Source organism: Eleutherodactylus coqui, chromosome 5 (assembly GCF_035609145.1).
Source record: "Eleutherodactylus coqui strain aEleCoq1 chromosome 5, aEleCoq1.hap1, whole genome shotgun sequence".
NCBI lineage: Eukaryota > Metazoa > Chordata > Amphibia > Anura > Eleutherodactylidae > Eleutherodactylus > Eleutherodactylus coqui.
Genome location: NC_089841.1, coordinates 238901085 through 238919672, shown reverse-complemented (window position 1 = coordinate 238919672; position 18588 = coordinate 238901085). Strand labels below are relative to the sequence as shown.

Sequence of the window (18588 nt, the reverse complement as noted above, 5' to 3'; positions counted from 1 at the left end):
TGCTGCTCTCAGGATTGCTATCGCATCTGGGAAGTTCAACAGCTTACAAACAATGTCTCTTGGGGGTTCAGAAGGCGAAGGCGGAGGCCTCAAGGCTCTGTGAATGCGTTCTATGGAGATGCCGTCTGCTCTTTCGGCACCTAGGATCAGAGAGAAAATCTCCCCGGCGATTTTAGGGAGCGCCTCTGCGGCCCAGGATTCCGGGAGGCCCTTTATGCGTATATTATTACGTCTGTTTCTATTTTCGATATCCTCCTGCATAATAAGGGCTTTGTTGAGGTGGGCATGGTGCTCAGCTAGGACTTTCTCCATGTCGAGAGCATGTGCTGTGATGGTGGCAGAGGAGGACTCTAGGTCATCTACTCTTCTACCAAGCTGCCTCATTTCTTCTTTAATTTCTCCTAACTCCATAAGAACAGGCTTCATAGTAGAGGTCATGAGTTCTCTCATAAAGGACTTTGAGATGCCCTCGCCTTCTTCCCCCTCTGAATCCCCCCCGTCCTCTCTCTCCATACTGGCTGCCCTGCTGGATGCTTGAGAGGGTGTTAACTTAACTGTGTCGTGCAGAGACCTTGTGTTGCGCTCCTTCAAGTAACGCTGCATATCGACTTGCCCCTTGTTTGAGCGGGGGGTGCCTTGAGGGTCACTGCTTTTTTCTTTACTTGTCTTCCCCATTTTGATATCAAAATTGCTATTAGAAGTCCCGATAGGTGCCGCCGAGACGGTACTATATTTTAGCACATCATTTCTCCTGTAGGGAGCCTCACTCCCTGGGTAGACTGTGAGGAACTGTGGGTGTTTCTGACCGAGTTAGCCCCTGCGTGGCCCTCCTGTGAGGTGTCTCTGTCAGGACCCTTCCTCTGGGCCCTTATGAACTCTTCTGGAACCCCCGTCTAAAATTGTATACGGGGAACGAAGGGAGGGGAAGGCCCGCGGCGTGTGAAGCAGCTTGTGGTTCCCTTGTAAAGAGTCCCTGTCAGGGCTTCCCTTCTGGACCCTTTTGAGCTCTTCTGGGGCCCCCTTCAAAAATTGTACACGGGTGCAGAAAAAAAAGAAGGGGGGGGTCCACTGTATGTGGTGCAGCTTGCGGCTTCTGGCCGGGTTATGCCAGGTATAGTTCCTCGGTTTGTCCCCAGTCTGGTGGCTTTTAAGTGAATGTCTGCAAAGTTATATTCTGATGAAGGGGGGGGGGGGAGGGGGGTCCACCTCCCTGAGGCGCTGTATACTGTACTCCGGGTCTGAGCCGGTTAATGAGCCGGTTAATGGGCGCTCACTGTTCGTGCGCCTTTCTTATTGCAGGTGGGGGGCCCCGCTGATAGAAAAGAGGGGGAGGAATCTTCCTCTTAACTTCCCAGGTGCCGGGGTGCTTAATGTGCCAGCCCTCTCTACTTATGGTTGTAGAGTGTTCTCCGGTGGGGGAGGGGGGGAGGGGGGGCCGCTGCGGTGCGGGTTGTCTCGCTGGTGACGGAGCTGACAGTTGGGCCCCTCGGGTGGCGTCCCACGCTCTCCCCGCGCAGGCCTGCGTTGTAAGAGCACCGGGAGCTTAAACTCTGGGGCGGCTTGAACTAAGATGGCGCCGGGCAGCCGAACTTCCGGTCCGCGCCCTGCCGAGAAGCGCGCGCCGGCTCTCTAACCGGAGCGCTCGGATGCAGCTCCGTTCTGATGGCGTCCCGTTCGTGCTTCCTCTCCCCCTCTGACCTTATGCCAGTCCGCGTTGTTGTCCAGGACCGGTATGCACTCCCGAGCGGTGATGAAGGAGGCGCTCCACTTCCGGTCCGCGCCGGCAGTCCACTCCAGGGCCCGGCTTCAGTGCAGGAGGTAGGCCCCGCTCCGCGACTTGGTGTGATTCGTCCGGAGCTTCTCCCTGTCAAGCTCTAGCTTGTGAGGCAGCAAAGGCTGATGTTGAGCGGGATAAGATGGCCCAGAGGCGCCCGCAGGGGAGATAATTCGTCTCTCTCTGCAGGAGCACTGACACCATGCGACCACTCTCTCGGCAAGCTAGGCTCCGCCCCTTCTTGACCTATCTTTTGATGAAAAACGCTGGAGGTTCCAATAGACTAATATGAGAGCTAAAAAGAAATGGAGGGGGAGGGAGTTTACCTGCATCAAACGCTCGGAGAAGAAGACAGCTTCCGCTATTGAAGCTATTAGAAGTCATTCCGAGGATTTCTGCTGACTGAAGGAATTTCATGCTGCAGCATATTTTTTCCCGCACAATGCGCGCGTGAATGGGTGAGAGAACGCTAATTAATTTAGCTTGGGACTCAATCGCGGCCATTCATCACTGTTGCAATTTTCGGTCACATTATGGCCAGCGTGATAGCGCTCACGCTCATGTGAATAAGCCCTCAACAAGTTACAAATGCAGTTGGGCACCTCAGTCACCGTCACTCTGTCTACAAGCTTACTAACTGAAAAAACACTCCCACATCTATCCTTTCACACAACAGAAAGAGAGAGACTCAGAGAGACTGTCTGCTTGAACATGTGCCCATGCTGCTGTAATCACAGGTCTTTTTTAGCCAGCAAGTTTTCTCTACAGACACACAGACATTGTGTAATTCCCTATTCAGGTAAGATATTCAAGTTAATTTAGCTATATCACTATACCTTCAGTCAAGGGCTATACTATTACAAGTGACCTGATTCTCCCCCTCATATTGAAATGAATGAAGCATCAGCCTACACGTGAACAAAGCTGAACAAACAGCTCAAAGCACTTTTTTAGAAAAAGCACACTCTAGTGTATATCCTCGAAGATCTTCAAGTGGATCACGTGAGGTATGCTTTAAATGTCACATAATTGTGGGCACTTCTGTTTGGTAAAACTAATTAATTGAATAAAAGAAGTGTCATAAATGTAACAGGCACAAACTGCTACAAAGTAGAAACTGATCAACTAAGATTTAACAATATACAGTTAGACAGTAAACATTTTTTTCCTTAATAATGGTAAAAATCACAATTGGAGAAATAAATGTTTTTTTTATGCGACTCTAACCCTTCCCACCTCTCTCTCCCCACCTTATTGTCCCCTGCAGAGGAATTCCTCCTCTCCCCGCTATGAGGAATTCCTTATTCTATGCTGCTGTTCAGAATTGAAGGACAGTTGAACAGCAAGTTTAAAATGTCCTGCTGTAAACTCCTGTTAGTCCCAGGTGGGAAGAGGGGAAGCTCCAGGATGATGAAGGGAACCTCGGGGGTGTCCACTTATCTAATCTATGCAGGGACTAACAGTAGCTAACAACGGGACATTTAAAATGCACTTCTGTGTTTAGCAGCGTGGCAGCACTCCCTCCCCCCTTATCTCCCTTCCTCTCCCATTCCCACTGTTTAGAGGTGTAAACTAAACAATCAGAATGTTTAGCTAATTTCCCTCAGTTTCCTTTTATCCAACTACCATAGGGGTCTATGGAAACTCTTGTGCATCATGCACCAAAGATAGGACAGGTCCTATCTTTTCACGCAGCAGGGAATTTCAGTTGCGGGATTTCCGTAATGCATGTCCTATTTTTTTAGGTGCAATGTTTTTAATGTGCCTAAAATTCTTTTGTCTGAACGTTTCCATAAGAATCCATTGGCTCTAAAAGTTGCAGGTTTTTTTGTGCTTGTAACTTAGCTGCACTAACACACTCGTGTGAATGAGCCTTTAGTCTCAGTTCAGGGTTTCTGTCTCTGCTTCCTTTTTGGAGGAGAGAAACTGAAATAAAAATGAAAAACAAGTATCTGTTTTTTTTCTTATTGATTACAATGGGATTTCAAAAAGTAGAACCCAAGCGGAAAGGCTTCCGTTGCTTGCATTCCATCAGGTTTCAGTTTTTGTAGATGGAAAAATAGTCTGGTGAGCATGCTTCCATGTTTTGTTTGTCCAGTAATTTGATTGTGGGTCAGTTAAGGGGAGCGGGATTAGACGTTGGTGATGGTGTTTTTTTTTTTAACAATTTCTTTTTATTGAACAGAGATAACGCAGGGCCCCAGGAAGAGAAAAAAAGCTGTAACAAAATGATTAAGGCATATACGTTCCATAGTACGAGTACTGCAATTCTTGACACCGACACAGGACAGTAAAGAGGAAAAGAGGGGGGGGGGGGCAGTGTGTGGGTGGGGGGGGGGGGGGGTTGGGTGTGGTAAGGGGTTGAATAACAGGGGGAACAAACAGCAAGATATATTCAATAAATCGTGAGGTAGAGCCAAACGGATCATTGATTATTATTCTGGCAGTAGGTTTTTTACTTAAGAGTCTAGATTATCTCTGTCGCCCTGGTATTGAATCCAGGGTGTTCAGAGGGCAGTGAAGTCATCTCTTGAGCCATTTTCCCAGGCCATTATCTCTTCAAACCTGAAGATTTGTGAGACCCTCTCTAGCCATAGTGAGATCGGCGTAGTGTCTTTTTTCTGCCAGAAAAGGGGGATCAACAGTTTGGCTGCCGTGAGCAGGGTAGTCGTTAGGTTTTTGCGGGATGGTTTAAATTAACTTGTGGGCAGCCAGTTGAGAATCTCCTTTGGCTTGAAGGCGTAGTTTGTGTGGCAGATTTTATTAATGAGGTTGTTGACTGACTGCCATAAGGGTTTGATTCTTGTGCATTGCCACCAGGTATGTAGGGTAGTTCCCCTCTCTTCTCCACATCTCCAGCAGATGTCTAAAGATTCCGAGTTCATTTTTGAGGATGTGACTGGGGTCCTGTACCATCTAGTTAGGGTCTTGTATGAGTTCTCCTGGATGCGGACGCAACTCGAGAATCCGTGGGAATTTTTCAAGACTCTAAGGGTCTCCTCCCTACTCAGGGTTAGTTCCAGTTCTCTCTCCCACTCCCTAAGGAACCAGGGTTTTTTGGTAGCGGACTGTAAGAGAAGGCCTTTGTAGAGTTGGGTCACCAATTACTTCGGGCGGGAGGGGAGCTCAATGTAAGTCTCAAACTAGAGGGGGTCCCTCAGGTCCCCGAGGCTAGTTGACTGGAATCATCTCAGGGAATAAAAGAGGCCGGCCCTGCTCAAGACGTCAAGCGAGTGCTGTGGCAGGAGAGTGTCCAACTGCGTTTGGTTAGTTAGTTTGGGGCCTTTGAGAATTTCGTGTATTGAGAGGTCGCCGAGTCTGTCCCATACCCCGTCAATTCTAAGCGGTTTATTTGCCAGGATGGCAGGTATCAAATTGGCTGGGGTCATTGGGGGGAGGGATTTATCTCTCAATGCCTCCGATCCCACATATCTCAGTATTTTTTTTTATGGTACATTTTGTGATTGGGCTTAAGTGTGTGTGTTTACCTAGGGGGGGGGGGGCTGTTTAACCATAGCAGTGCTTGGTTGTTCCTGCCCAACATCTCTCTTTCCATATCTAGTGAGGGAGTAGTTACTTCTCTGTCTGTCAGGAGGATCCATCTGGCGATGTGAATCGCCCTGTGGTAGAGTTGTAAATTCAGAAGTCCCGCACCTCCCTGGGGGGCGTTTTTGAGTGAGGATAGGGAATGCAGGATATAAATTATTTGGGGAAATATGTAAGCGGAGATGAGATTTTTTCTGCCCAGCCATGAGATCAGTGGTGTGTCAAATTGTGTAAGTTGGGTTTTCACTTTTTTGATTAACGGGGTGAAGTTGGCTTCGTAAAGCTGGGAGGGGTTGGCAGTTAGTGTAATGCCTAGGTATTTGATGTTGGACGGAGGCCATTTAAAGGCGTATTGCTCTTTCAATTTTTGGATTATTTGAGGTGAGACAGAGATATTTAGTGCTTCTGACTTATCATAATTTATTTTGAAGTTGGACAGCCTGCCAAAGAGGTCGAACGTTCCCATAAGCGCCGCCAGTGCCCCAGACGGGTTAGTGATCAGCACCAAAAGGTCATCTGCGAAGGCCACAGTGGTGTGTGTCCTGTCCCCTATCCGGAGGCCCACAATGTTTGAATTTTGCCTAATTTCTTGTAGGAGGGTCTCCATTGTCAGTATTAAAAGCATTGGGGACAGTGGGCAACCCTGCCTGGTTCCGTTTCTTATGGTAAAGGGTTTGGATAACGTGCCATTAACTTGAACTCTGGCCGTTGGTTCAGTATATAAAGAGAGGATAGCACTAATGAATGTGGGCGGAAAGCCAAATTTTTCAGGGTAGCTTCCATGTAGTTCCATTTTACTCTATCAAATGCCTTTTCGGCATCCGTAGAGATCAAGACCAATGGGAGTTTGCTCTGCTTAGCGTAATGTATAGCGTGAATTGCTCTGGTCGTGTTATATTTACCTTCTCTACCCGGTACAAATCCAACCCGGTCCAAATTTATTAATTTAGTAAGGAAAGGGGCTATTCTTTGAGCCAATAGTTTTGCCCATAGTTTAATGTCCGCGTTAAGCAGCGAAATTGGCCTATAATTACTACATAGGGTTGGGGGTTTGCCCTCTTTGGGGAAAAGTGAAATATGGGCCTCTAAAGATTGTTTGGGTAAGGGCGTGCCAACGAGGAGGGAGTTACAGAGTTTAGTTAGATGTGGAGTCAGTGTGCTGGAAAATTTCTTGTAATATAGGATGGGGAGTCCATCAGGGCTGACGTAGGAGTGAGGAGGCATCTTCTTCTGATAGTCTGGGGAGATTTAAATTTTTTAGAAAATTAGATGTAGTGTCTTGTAGGTTCTCAGCATCTTTGTCTAAACTGTAGAGTTCTGTGATGGTGGGGTTTTTGAGTATTGAATTCAGTGGGTCCAGTGAGTAGTTATGGGCACTGTTGGGAAATTTGAGAGATTTGTTGCAGTGGTGTAAGTGGGTGATGGAGGCAACTCCATCTCCGGTGTCAGCTTGGGTGATGCAAGGGGCCAAGTGACATGGATGTTGGTACTAGCCATGGGAGTAGTTTGTGGGCAGGCAGCATGCAGCGTGTGGGGGGTGTGATGGTCACGGTGCAGACTGATAATTGGAAATTTCGATGAGATGGTCTAAGACAGACCAGTTGGGCAAAGGAAGGAAGGTGTGCTTGCCGCAGGTGCTGGGGGCAGGTATATGTCCAGTAAGGTATTTTTCGGCTTACAGGAGTTTGAGGGTCAGAGAAGGTGGCCCGTTGTTTAGGCATAAGGATAGGTCATTTCTTTCTAAATTTCAGTTTAATGGGGTGCTGAGGAAAGGGGTCTAGAACTCGGGCTGAAGGGAGTTGGTTATTCATCTCATTCATTTAGGATTGGTGCCGTGACTGAGGTGGCAGGATGGGGTTTGAGCCCTGATGTGGTAAAAAGAATAGGCAGGTCGGAGTCGAGGTGGTATCGGTTGCCCGGAGAAACTAGGCCAGAAAGGGGGGATAAGCAGAGGTAAGGGCCTAGTGTTTGTAGTTATTATAAAAAAAAAGAAGTTTGTGTGTCATTTTTTTGGGGAGGAATATGGAATAATGCATGTTTTTTTCTGTTTCCATACAGATCGGGAGTCCCCAGCCTTGGTGTGGCTATTGGGCCACTGTTATGTGTATTAGGCAGCTGAGAGAGCCAGGGTGTGTCCAAATGGAAGGCAGCTTGGCTTTTAGTAGAGAAGTTGTGATGGTTCGCTGGTTGGGTATTAGGGGAATGATGTGGTGTCAGGTTTTAAGGGAGGTGGATTGTTTTGTAGGAATGGATAGATGTCCTGATGTTCTGGTATTGCACATAGGGGAAAATCACTTGGGGAGCCGACCGATGGATGAACTACGGCGCAATATTCAGTACGATTTTTTACAACTATTGAGGACCTATCCTCAGGATTGGTCATCAATAGTATTCTTACTTGGGAAAGACTGGTATATGAAATGCAGTGCTTGACCTAGAAACTACCCTTTAGAATAGGATCTAGATGAATTTGTGTACAGTAAGAATGAATTGTAACGAGATTACCATCCGGTTTTCAAAGCACCTTTTTTTAATTTTGAAAAAAACAAGATACGACAATGTGGTGGGAAAAGGCTGTTGTTCATCGGATTATACCTGGTATGCAAAAAGCTTGTTTGGTGAAGCAAAAGCAACTTACAGGAGCAAGTGTACAGTAGTTTACAATTTACAATCTGTACAAGCACTGAAAAAAATATCAGTGATAGAAAATGTATATTACCCATGAGCCTTAAGGCATTAGAAGGGGAGGTGATATTGGCTATTGGGTGACATGTCAAAACAATTCTTTCAGTGCACAGACCCCACGAAGCATAGATAACATTTAAGGTTGGGTTTAGGCTACTCATACACATAATATAGCTGTCGGCTGAATGCTCATTCAGCCAACAGCTATCTTGACCGTCACCGCCATTGACATGGTCAATCAGTTCAGCCGGGCATGCATGTGTTCTGAATACAGAGAGGAAAAAAGAAACTGCTGCCAGAGCAGCTTGTCTAACGAAGAACAAAGCTGAAATCAAACTGCCCAATACTTATCTCCTCTGACACTGGCAGATCGAAATGTAATGTGCAGGACCAGCCTTACAGTTAAAGAGCTCTGTCACCTACATTCAGCCCTATAAGTTAAGCTTATGGGCTAAAAGTAGATGACCTGCTGAGTCCGGGGATGTGTTATACTTACCCACCCCATCGTTCCCCTCTCAAATTAGAATGGCGGACTACTTAGCAGTGCCGCTCAACGCATTGAGTGGCGACTTCCAGTGCTGCCACTTGGGGAACGATGGGGAAGGTAAGTATAACACTTACATCCCCGGATTCAGTGAGTCACCTACTTTTAGACCCTAAACTTAGCTTATAGGACTAAAAGTAGGTGAGCGATTTCCTTAAATAAGACTGCACACTTTTACACAACCTTATTCATTCTCATTACATCTAGTGATAATCACTGCTTGTAATTGATCTGCAGTAATCATTTTCAACTGAAGGAAAACTTTGTCATCTGAAATTGATCAGATATGTCACAACAAGTGCGGCAGATTCATCAGCATATTTATACCAGTCTACTTTTCTAAATACACAGAAAAATATTGTGTTTGGGTCAGTTTGAAAATATGTGCATATGTGCGTGGGGCTTATTTTTCAACTTCTAACCTGGTGTTAATTTCATCTCACACCATAGACTTCAAGGGAGTATGCTGTGTTAAAGAACAAGTTGCAAACCAATTAATCTCCCCCAAAGTGCTTTTCGAAGGCTAGATGTTTCTACATACAGAAAACATTCATATCAAACTCCTCTGCAAAACCCCATAAAAGGTCTAGAGAGGCGGAGTTGTATGGAGCTTATATTAGAAGGTCGCGCCTCATCTTGTTTCTGGCCTCTGAGGTATTATTTTATATTTATAGTATATATAAATATATGCATCTATTGCATGATTATAGTATAATCAAGGGCAAACTTTGGGGGGGTTTCCTAGTTATCGGAATCTCCCATCTGGGCAAGAAAATATATGGTGTTAAATACGTTACCCACTAAGCCCCCTAGACCTCCATGGATATTACCCTATAATCATTCTAAAACAATATGCATAAGCAGGGGCGTAGCTAAAGGCTCATGGGCCCGGGCACAAAAGTTTAACTTGGGGCCCCCAACTTCTCTTAACCCCTTAACGCAGAGGCGTAACTTGAAGCTCCTGGACCCCAATGCAAAACCTGTAACATTGGGGTCCCAACTATAATGTTTTATTCATAGTATTGGGCTCCCTATATGGAGAAGAGAGGCCTTTTGGGCTCCCTAAGTCTCCTGGGCCCGGGAGCAACCGCATCCCGGTGTGCATAAGGGATATCAGCATCCAAGACCACCCGAGATACTAGATACACAGCACACCACCCTATACCTGACTGCTCCCCTGTCTCCTGTCTGAGTACAGTGTGTTGGAGCTAGGAGAGGAGTCAAGATGTGTCAGTGGCGCCACAGTGTGTGAGGTAGGTGAAGATCACTGTTGTGGCTGATGAACAGAGGTTCTGTAGCAGGGCTCATGATGGGCAGTATAATTGGTGCCACAGAAGGGAGCACTATAAGCCACATAGGGGGGCACCATGGGGGCATATGGGAAAGCACTATGAGGCCACAAAAAGAAAACCAATGGGGCCCACACAGGAGAGCAATATGTGGCCAAAAAGGATAGTAATATGGGGTTACATAGGGGGAGCACTATTAATTGGAGCCACAGAGGGCAGCATTTTAATGAATTGGGGCCACAGAAGGGTACTATTATTAAGTGGATCCATTATAACTAGAGATGAGCGAGTATACTCGCTAAGGCTAACTACTCGAGCGAGTATTGCCTTAGCTGAGTATCTCCCCGATTGTCTCTAAAGATTCGGGAGAGAGAGATCTCCCCTCCGTTCCTCCCCGCTCTCCCCCGCTGGCCCCCGAATCTTTACAGACGGGCGGGGAGATACTCGGCTAAGGCACTAATCGCTGAGTAGTTAGCCTTAGCGAGTATACTAGTTCATTTCTGATTATAACTTAATGGTGCCATAAGTATGGTACTAGTAGTATGATGGTGTTACTTAGCAGTTCATTATTACTGTGAGAGGGGCACTAAGTGGCACTATTTCTGTGAAGGGGTAAAAAGCACGGTTTAGCATAAAAAGGACAATTAAGTTGCAATTTCCCCTCTTTATTGTTCAATAGCTGGGAGGTATGCCTTAGGACTAATTCATATTGGTGTAAGGGCATTTTGGTCACATAAACATCCTTCAGATTTACGCGATCGAAAATTGCTTACGCCCGCGTATGTTGCTCGCTCTGGCGTGCTTTTGTGTGTGCAGATACATTTCCTATTTGCGCATGCAAAAAAGAACACAAACGGGCCCATCGATGTGCTGTGCAAATACGCAGTGAGGGCTCATCCACTGAAGCATCGTTTTAACACTCTAAAACAGCCCGGCTATCTGAGTGTTAAATCTGGTGAACGAATAGCGGCTGAGAGAACTTCGCGGCTGCTATTAGCGAGTATGCCGCTCCCCCTCCCTTTGCTGGACAGCTTCCATAGGAGCCTATGGGCGCCGCCGGCGCTGTTACGTCAAAAGATAGGACATGTCTTATCTTTTGACAGAAAGAAATTTAGTTGCATCAAAAAAGCGTTCATCTGAAAGAGCCCCCAGGAGACCATGGGTTCATTAAGAAGCAATTTTTTGACGCACCTACTCAGCGTCAAAACGATGCTCTGAATACACGTTTCCTGGATATTCACTGCATGTTTGCAGGCCCATTTACTATTGCGGTGCACAATACACACCATTACAGGTCATGCCATGGATTTTTTTACACAATTGCATGTCGCGTGAAAAAATACGCTCATGTGTACAAACCTATTGAAATCATTGGGTTCTATTCACTGTGTATTACTCGCACAAAAACTGAGCGATGTGGCGCAAATACGCCCATGGGAACGAGCCTTTAACTATTCATTCACTCTGAACTCACTGATACAGTACAATGTGCCCATACATGCGCAAAATAACCTTATTCACTGCGCAAATATGTAGCACTAAGGCCTCATGTCCACGGGGAAAATCAGGCCCGCCGTGAATTCTATATGTAGAATCCGTAGTGGGTCCCTCCTGCCCCGCGGACATGATGCCTAAAAATAAGAATAAACTCACCTGCTCCGGGCGATGCGTGTCTCTCCTTCTTCGCGGCCGGATCTTCTTTCTTCGGCCCGGCGGGTGTGCTCGGCACGCTGGCAGCGTGCCACGCGCATGCGCCGGGCACATCCGCCGGGCCGAAGAAAAAAGATCCGGCCGCGAAGAAGGTAAGAACCGCATCCCCTGGAGCAGGTGAGTTTAATTCTGGTACGGGTCTCCCGCAGATCCGGACGGCTTCCATAGACTTCAATAGAAGCCTGCGGGAGACACGCACTAAAATGGAGCATGTCCAGATTTTTTCCCACACGTGGATCCGCGCCTGACGGGAAAAATGACATCCGCAGGTATTTAACTACCTGCGTGTGTTTAATGCATCCCTATGGGGCGCGGATCCGCGTGCGGGAGAACCGCTGCGGATTTAAAACCCGTGGACATGAGGCCTAAGGCAAGTGTATTTTCACAGATGCTCGTCTGAACCCATCCTAAATGTATAGGTATACTGTATGCATAAACCTTGATGTGGATGGTTGATTTGAATGCATCACGGATGCTGACGACAAAACTATAACGGGCTGCAATGCAGTGTGGCAATGACTCAGTATAGAAAAAAGACATCAAAAATATTTTCTTCTTTGTTGATACTTTACTTCTGTTACGTCTCCATTAATAAGTGTGTTATAGGTAAGTAATGGAAGGGGCCAATACTTTCTGTTTTACGAGAGACCGTGTTATGCTCTACAATTAACAGAAATATTGGAATCTGCTAACAAAAATCTATTATTTCATAGTAATTAGGTAGAAAAAAACGGCTTTGAGATACTTCATGGTTAATAAAACATTTGAGATACAAATGAGAGTTTTGCGCTGACACGGCAATCGCTGCGGGTTCTGTGTTATTTAGGCAGGAAAGCAATGCGCTCTCCACCATCTACAATTACTTTGTAGAATTATATGCCGTGTGTAGAGCCGAGCTTAGCTCCATACAAAACAGGTTAACAAGCTCTTCTAATACCGACGCAGAATTCCAATGAGCACAAAAGACAGCTTACTTGAACAGTCTGTTATCGACCTGGCTCCAGTCATAGTCGTTGTTCCGTAAAATGGACATGACAGGCAATAAGATTTCCCCGGTTCCGGCTGATAGTAGTCCCTTGGACAAGGAAAGCATGGCACCAGTCCAGATCGTGAAAACTCACCGGCGTGGCACGGAACTTAAATGTAAATACAGGATGTTAAAATGAATTGTCCAAAACTTGGAGCCACAAGAAAAGCTTCTAAACAACATTCAATAAATCACAAAAATGAGAATATTGGTCTGACAAATGTAATGCTTTTCAGCTCCGCATCTCAGTGATTGGGAAAAAAGACAGAATGTCAACCAAAATGTAATGTTTAGTTTATTGAAAACTGTTATATTTCATATTGTTTGTTATTTTTAAATTTATATATATGTAAAAAATTATATATGTATATATATATATATATATTTTATTTTTATTTATTTATTTTTTTTTATTTATTTATTTATTTTTTAATTTAATTTTTTTTTTAGATTTATTTATTTTAATAGTATCATTAAACCTTTGGAGTTATTAACCGCAAATATAAAAATACTTGACATAAATAAACAAGAGTCTCTGGTAACTATGGAAAATATCCCCCTGGCAGCAGGTTGCTAGGGTGGAAATGTAAGTATTAAATATACAGTTGCAAGAAAAAAGTAAGTGAACTCTGAAATTGCCTAGATATCTGCATTGATTGATTACAAAATGCAGGTATGGCCTGATTGTTAATTAAGTCACAGTTTTAGACAAATACAATTTAACCCCTTAGTGACGAGTAGAGATGAGCGAGCATACTCGCTAAGGACAATTACCCGATCGAGCATTGCCCTTAGCGAGTACCTGCCCGCTCGGAAGAAAAGGTTCGGCTGCCGGCGGCGGGTGACAGGTGAGTTGCGGCAGTGAGCAGGGGGTACGGGGGGGGGAGGGAGGGAGAGAGAGATCTCCCCTCTGTTCCTCCCCGCTCTTCCCCGCCGCTCCCCACCCGCCGCAGGCAGCCGAATCTTTGCTCCCGAGCGGGCAGGTACTCGCTAAGGACAATGCTCGATCGAGTAATTGCCCTTAGCGAGTATGCTCGCTCATCTATAGTGACGAGCCTATTTTTTGCTTTGAGGATCAAGTGATTTTCATCATCACATTGCAAGAGCCATAGGTCATTGACATAGTCATATAGAGGACTTGTTTTTCATGGGACGCGTTGTATATTTTAATGGCACCACTCTGGAGTACATATACCATGTTGTATAACTTTTATTACATTTTCTTTGCATGCAGATGGAAAAAACATGCAGAAATTCCGCCATTGTTTTTGAGGGTTTTTTTTTTACTGCGTTCACCATTCAGTAAAGATAACAAGCTAACTTTCTTATCTGATCAGCATGATGACTGTGATACCAAGTGTATGTAAATTTTTAAATTTTTTTTACTACTTTAGCACAACAAAAACACATTTATTAAGAAAGACGATTGAATCTGCATTGCAGAATTCTAAGACCCATAATATTTTTATTTTTTTGGCAGCGGAGTTATGTAAGGTCTCGTTTTTTTGTAGAAAGAATTGTAGATTTTTTGGTACCATTTTGAGGTACGTGTGGCATTTGGATTGCTTTTTATTTTTAACATTTTTAAAATTATTTTTATAGTGTTCACCATGCATGATAAAGAACAAAATATTTTAATTGTTTGGGTCGTTATGAACTTGGCAATACCTATTATGTGTTGCTTTTTTACAATTTAGTTTTTGGTATTTTATTCATTTCGGGCTCATGTCAATGACCGAGTTGTCACCACATATCACACATGCGTTGCTCACATGCATGATACATGGTGAATGGAGTAAATGAAAGTCGATGGACTTACATTGATCCATGCACACTGGTGTGTGAACACAGCATATCGATGCGCAAGAGAAATAAATCATAGCATGTGTTATTTCTCTGCGTATGTACACAGCGTGGGTCCTATACACTTGTATGGGCTGCGTATAATTCGCTGCTCATACACAATACATTGGGCAGCATTTCCATATGCATCCCCGCTCTGAACTCTGAACAGAGCGGGCAATTAGAAAGATAATAAAATGACACTGCGCATGTCCATGGCGTGTGAATCGCGGGCATGCGCGGTGCCATACGCAGCCAAACGAGGTCTCTGCAGGCAAAACATATGTCTGCAAAATGTATAAAACACTGCAGGGAGACACGCAGCGTTCTACACATACAGCCGTGGGCATGAGCCTTTACAAAGGGGTTTTGTGGGGAAAAATGTGTATTTTTTTAATTGCAATTTTTTCCTTTAAATTATACTTTATTGAACTTTTTAATGTTATTTTTTAGTCCCTGAAAGAAACTTGAAGATGCAATCACTCAATCTCTAGGATAATACACTGCATTACTTATGATAGCAGCCTATCAGACTCTGCCGTAAGCATGATCTAAAAGGCTGAGTTACGGGGGAATACACAAAGGCCTTTGTCAGGCTTTCGGCTGCCATGGTAATCCACTGGTGTCTTGCATTCGCACTGTGGGATGCCGAAGGATTACAGAAAGATCACAACCCCCCTGTCATCTGCTCCCATGGTGCTGTTGCTATTGACTGTGGTATGTAAGGGGTTAAACTGCCAGGATCTGAAGTGTCTTTGCCACTTGTTAGAGCAGGAGCCTGGCTGTCCGTAGCCAGCCAAGCCATCACCTTAAAAAGATGCATGCGCAGGGTTAAAGCCCATTAGAGAGGTCAATAAGAAAGCCTATTGGCCATCATTAGAAGGATAGCTAAACTAATAACACAGTTGTCTTCCTGCATTTCCTTTATCGAGCACATTACATAGAAATACGAGGGCAGGGAAGCAATAAGGCCATGGTCCGCTGATCTTACATTCTCTGTAAAATCTCTTGATACACCGTAGAATTCATTGTCCCCTCAATGATCACAAGGTTTGCCGGCCACAAGGGAGCAAGGCAGCCCAAACCACAATATATCCTGCAGAGTTGGGATGAGGTTTTGATTACTGTGTGCAGTGTTCTTCTCCTCCACACGTGGCATTGTCAATTTGTGTTAAAAAGTTCAACTTTTCTCTCTTCTGTCATTAGAACATTTTTCCAAAAGCACTGTGCACAGCCAGGTGGTCTCGAGTAAACTTTAGACAGGCTGCAATGTTTTTTTGGACAGCAGCGGTTTCTTTCATGGGGTCCTTCAATAAATACCTTCCTTCTTCTGGGTTATTCTGATAACAGCAGTTTGTAAAGTCTTGTGTAAGTCTTTTTCTGTTACTTTTGGGTTCTTTCTCACCTCTTGCAGGAGTGCATGTTGTGCCCTAGAAGTGACCAGACAGGATGCCCACTTCTAAAGCTGCCTGTCCACGGGCATTACGATATCCCATGCTGGAGATCCACCGCTGGAGCAGCCACCGGGAAGCACCAGCCAGCTGACAGATCTCCTATCTGACAGATAGCCTCACCGCAGAGAATCGCGGCAATTTGCAGCATGCTGCGATTTGCCGCCTACTAGCGGAGAATAGCTATGATTCTCCGCTCATGGACAAGGGGGCTGAGCTTTCTATAGCAATGCTATGGAAAGCGTTCACTGCGTTCCACGCGGCCGGATTATTGCCACGGGAAACGCAAAGCAAAAACGCCCGTGGACAGGCAACCTAAGGATAATAGTAACAGTCTTACATTTTCTTCACTTGTAGCTCAGTTCGCTCACCTTTGATGTACACCCAGGTCTTTTGCAATGCTTTTCTAACCTTTTCCAGCTTCATGCATATCTACAACACATCCTTTGGAGTCTCCTGAAAGTTTTTTTTTCACCAAAGCATAGTTCACACTGAGCAATCTTTCTTGAGAAAAACAAATGTGTCAATAACCAGGCTTTGTTGGCTTTTATACAATTGGTATGGTACCTGTGAAATGCACATTTCCAATATGATCTTCTTAATTGAAACATTTTTGCCAATTAGCCCTTTCACAGAGGGTCAGTGGATGTTTTTTAATGCTCAATAAAAGACATGAGTGGACCATCGATTGGTGTGCCATGAGTTTCTTTAGATTGCGTCTTCAATAATTGTGACTTAGATAACAATCAGACCCCATTTTATTAGTAATCATTGCAGCAATCTAGGTAATTCCAAATAGTTCACTTACTTCATTTAATATTATGGTATATGGCTAGGATGTCTCATGACATTATGGTCTTTTTCACACGGGCGATATGACCTTTAGCTGGCCACATCACGGTCGAAAAATGCATGAATGAGAAAAGAACCGAGACCGAGTCGCAGCTAAATCTTGCATTTTATCATCCATTCACACAGCTGGATGTGGTGTATAGACGCCGCAGGCCCAGAATTCCTTTAGATCATTGTTCCCCAACTCCAGTCCTCAGGGACCCCCAACAGGTCATGTTTTCTGGATTTCCTCAGTGTTGCACAGGTGATGTAAGTATTGTCAGTACCTCAGACATTGCCACAGGGGTTCTTACCATAGGATATCCTGAAGACATGACCTGTTGGTGGTCCCTGAGGACCGGAGTTGGGGACCCCTGCTTTAGATGGCTTAAATGCTCAGCATAGCTTCTTTTATTTAAATTGAGCCAGCTGACAAGCTTTAGCAGCACTAGCCGCTGAAAAACTCCCTCCCCTTCCCTTTGCCGACAACTCCCAGTCTGGGCATTCCCAAACAATTCTCCCAGCTGATTGCGGCTGAAAGACAGGGCAAGAGCTATCTTTTTCGGCCGAGTCAAAACATCGTCTACAAATCGGCCATCTGAATGATAACATTAGAATCCAATGCTTCAGATGGTCACGATTTTCGGTAGATGTTTTGTCGCAGCAAAATAGCCGCGATAAAACGCTTGTGTTTAAGAGGCCTAAGATTGATAAGACCTCAACTTCGGACCTTGGATACCTATGCTGCTTTTTCTACGAACACAGACACATGTTGCCTCTTACGGTATTTTGCAGGGAACCACAAGTAAAATTCTACAAAAACAACTGAGGGAGTCAGTGCACTAAATTAGCCCCTCCATTTGGATGGTCGTGGGTCTCTTGCCATACAACAGGTGATTACATAATTTAGCGATATATTAATATTTGAAATAGTGAAAACAGTAAAAAATTAAAGGGGGATTAGAAACACCTGGCTGCTTTCTTACAGGAACTGCGCCCCACTTGTCCATAGGTTGTGTCTGGTATTGCAGCTCAGCTCCACAGAAGTGAATGTGGCTGAACTAAAACACTACACACAACTGATGGACAGGATTGGTGCTGTTTTTGAAGAAAGAGGACATATCTTTTTAGCCACGTATAACCCCTTTAACCATTTTCTATATCTGCATACATGGTATATTTGACATCTGTTTCCTTTGTGAATTGATATGTTAATGTTTGCAACAAACCTCCACATTCTGAAACGCCCACTGATCCTCTTTTCACTGTTGACATTCCTTTTGGGCAAGAGATGCAGAACTTGGCTCCCATCACTGGCTGATAAGTACCATGTGGACATGACTCACAGGTCTCAAGACCATTCGAGGAATATGTTCCTGCGTTGCACTGAGCTGAAGTTTAATATAAACATAAGATATAAAACATTGTTCACCATGGCAGTGATTTTATCTATTTTACTATGCCCTAGTCTTTGTGGTGAGGGTCAAGGTGTAGTTTTTGGGCATTCACAATCTGTTGTCTATACTATATAGATGTTCCTAGTGTCATCACTCCTGCACCAGGCAATAGAGTACAGCAAGGGAAGAGGCACCGGCGAATCAAAATCGGTGATGGTTCCAATTAGCTGATGGCTTCTTTATGTCTACCCAAAAGGCTGAGCAGTTTTAAAAAATATATTTGCCTGGATAATGCCTTTAATGAAATTCCTCATCTAAATGATGATCTCTTCTTAAGGCTGACATGAGAGATGACTGTCTATATACATTTGAAATATCTCAGTTGACAATGACAATTTTACAGTATTCATGGACAATCTAACATTTATGTTAACAGACAGCAGATTTCAACATACTTGAACCTTTCTTTCCTTTTTGGATAGGAGGTATCAG

General features: G+C 44.6%; 1 protein-coding gene across 2 annotated transcripts in view; it reads right to left on the bottom strand.

The window, feature by feature from the left end:
* SVEP1 (sushi, von Willebrand factor type A, EGF and pentraxin domain containing 1) overlaps positions 1-18588 on the bottom strand; it is a 293083-nt gene that overhangs the window by 132372 nt on the left and 142123 nt on the right. For both annotated transcript variants that reach the window (XM_066604385.1, XM_066604384.1), the window contains exons 18-19: positions 17929-18090; positions 12523-12684 (exon numbers count right to left, since the gene is read on the bottom strand). In XM_066604385.1, coding sequence (XP_066460482.1) covers positions 12523-12684; positions 17929-18090 — 324 coding nt within the window. The remainder of the gene's footprint in view (positions 1-12522; positions 12685-17928; positions 18091-18588) is intronic.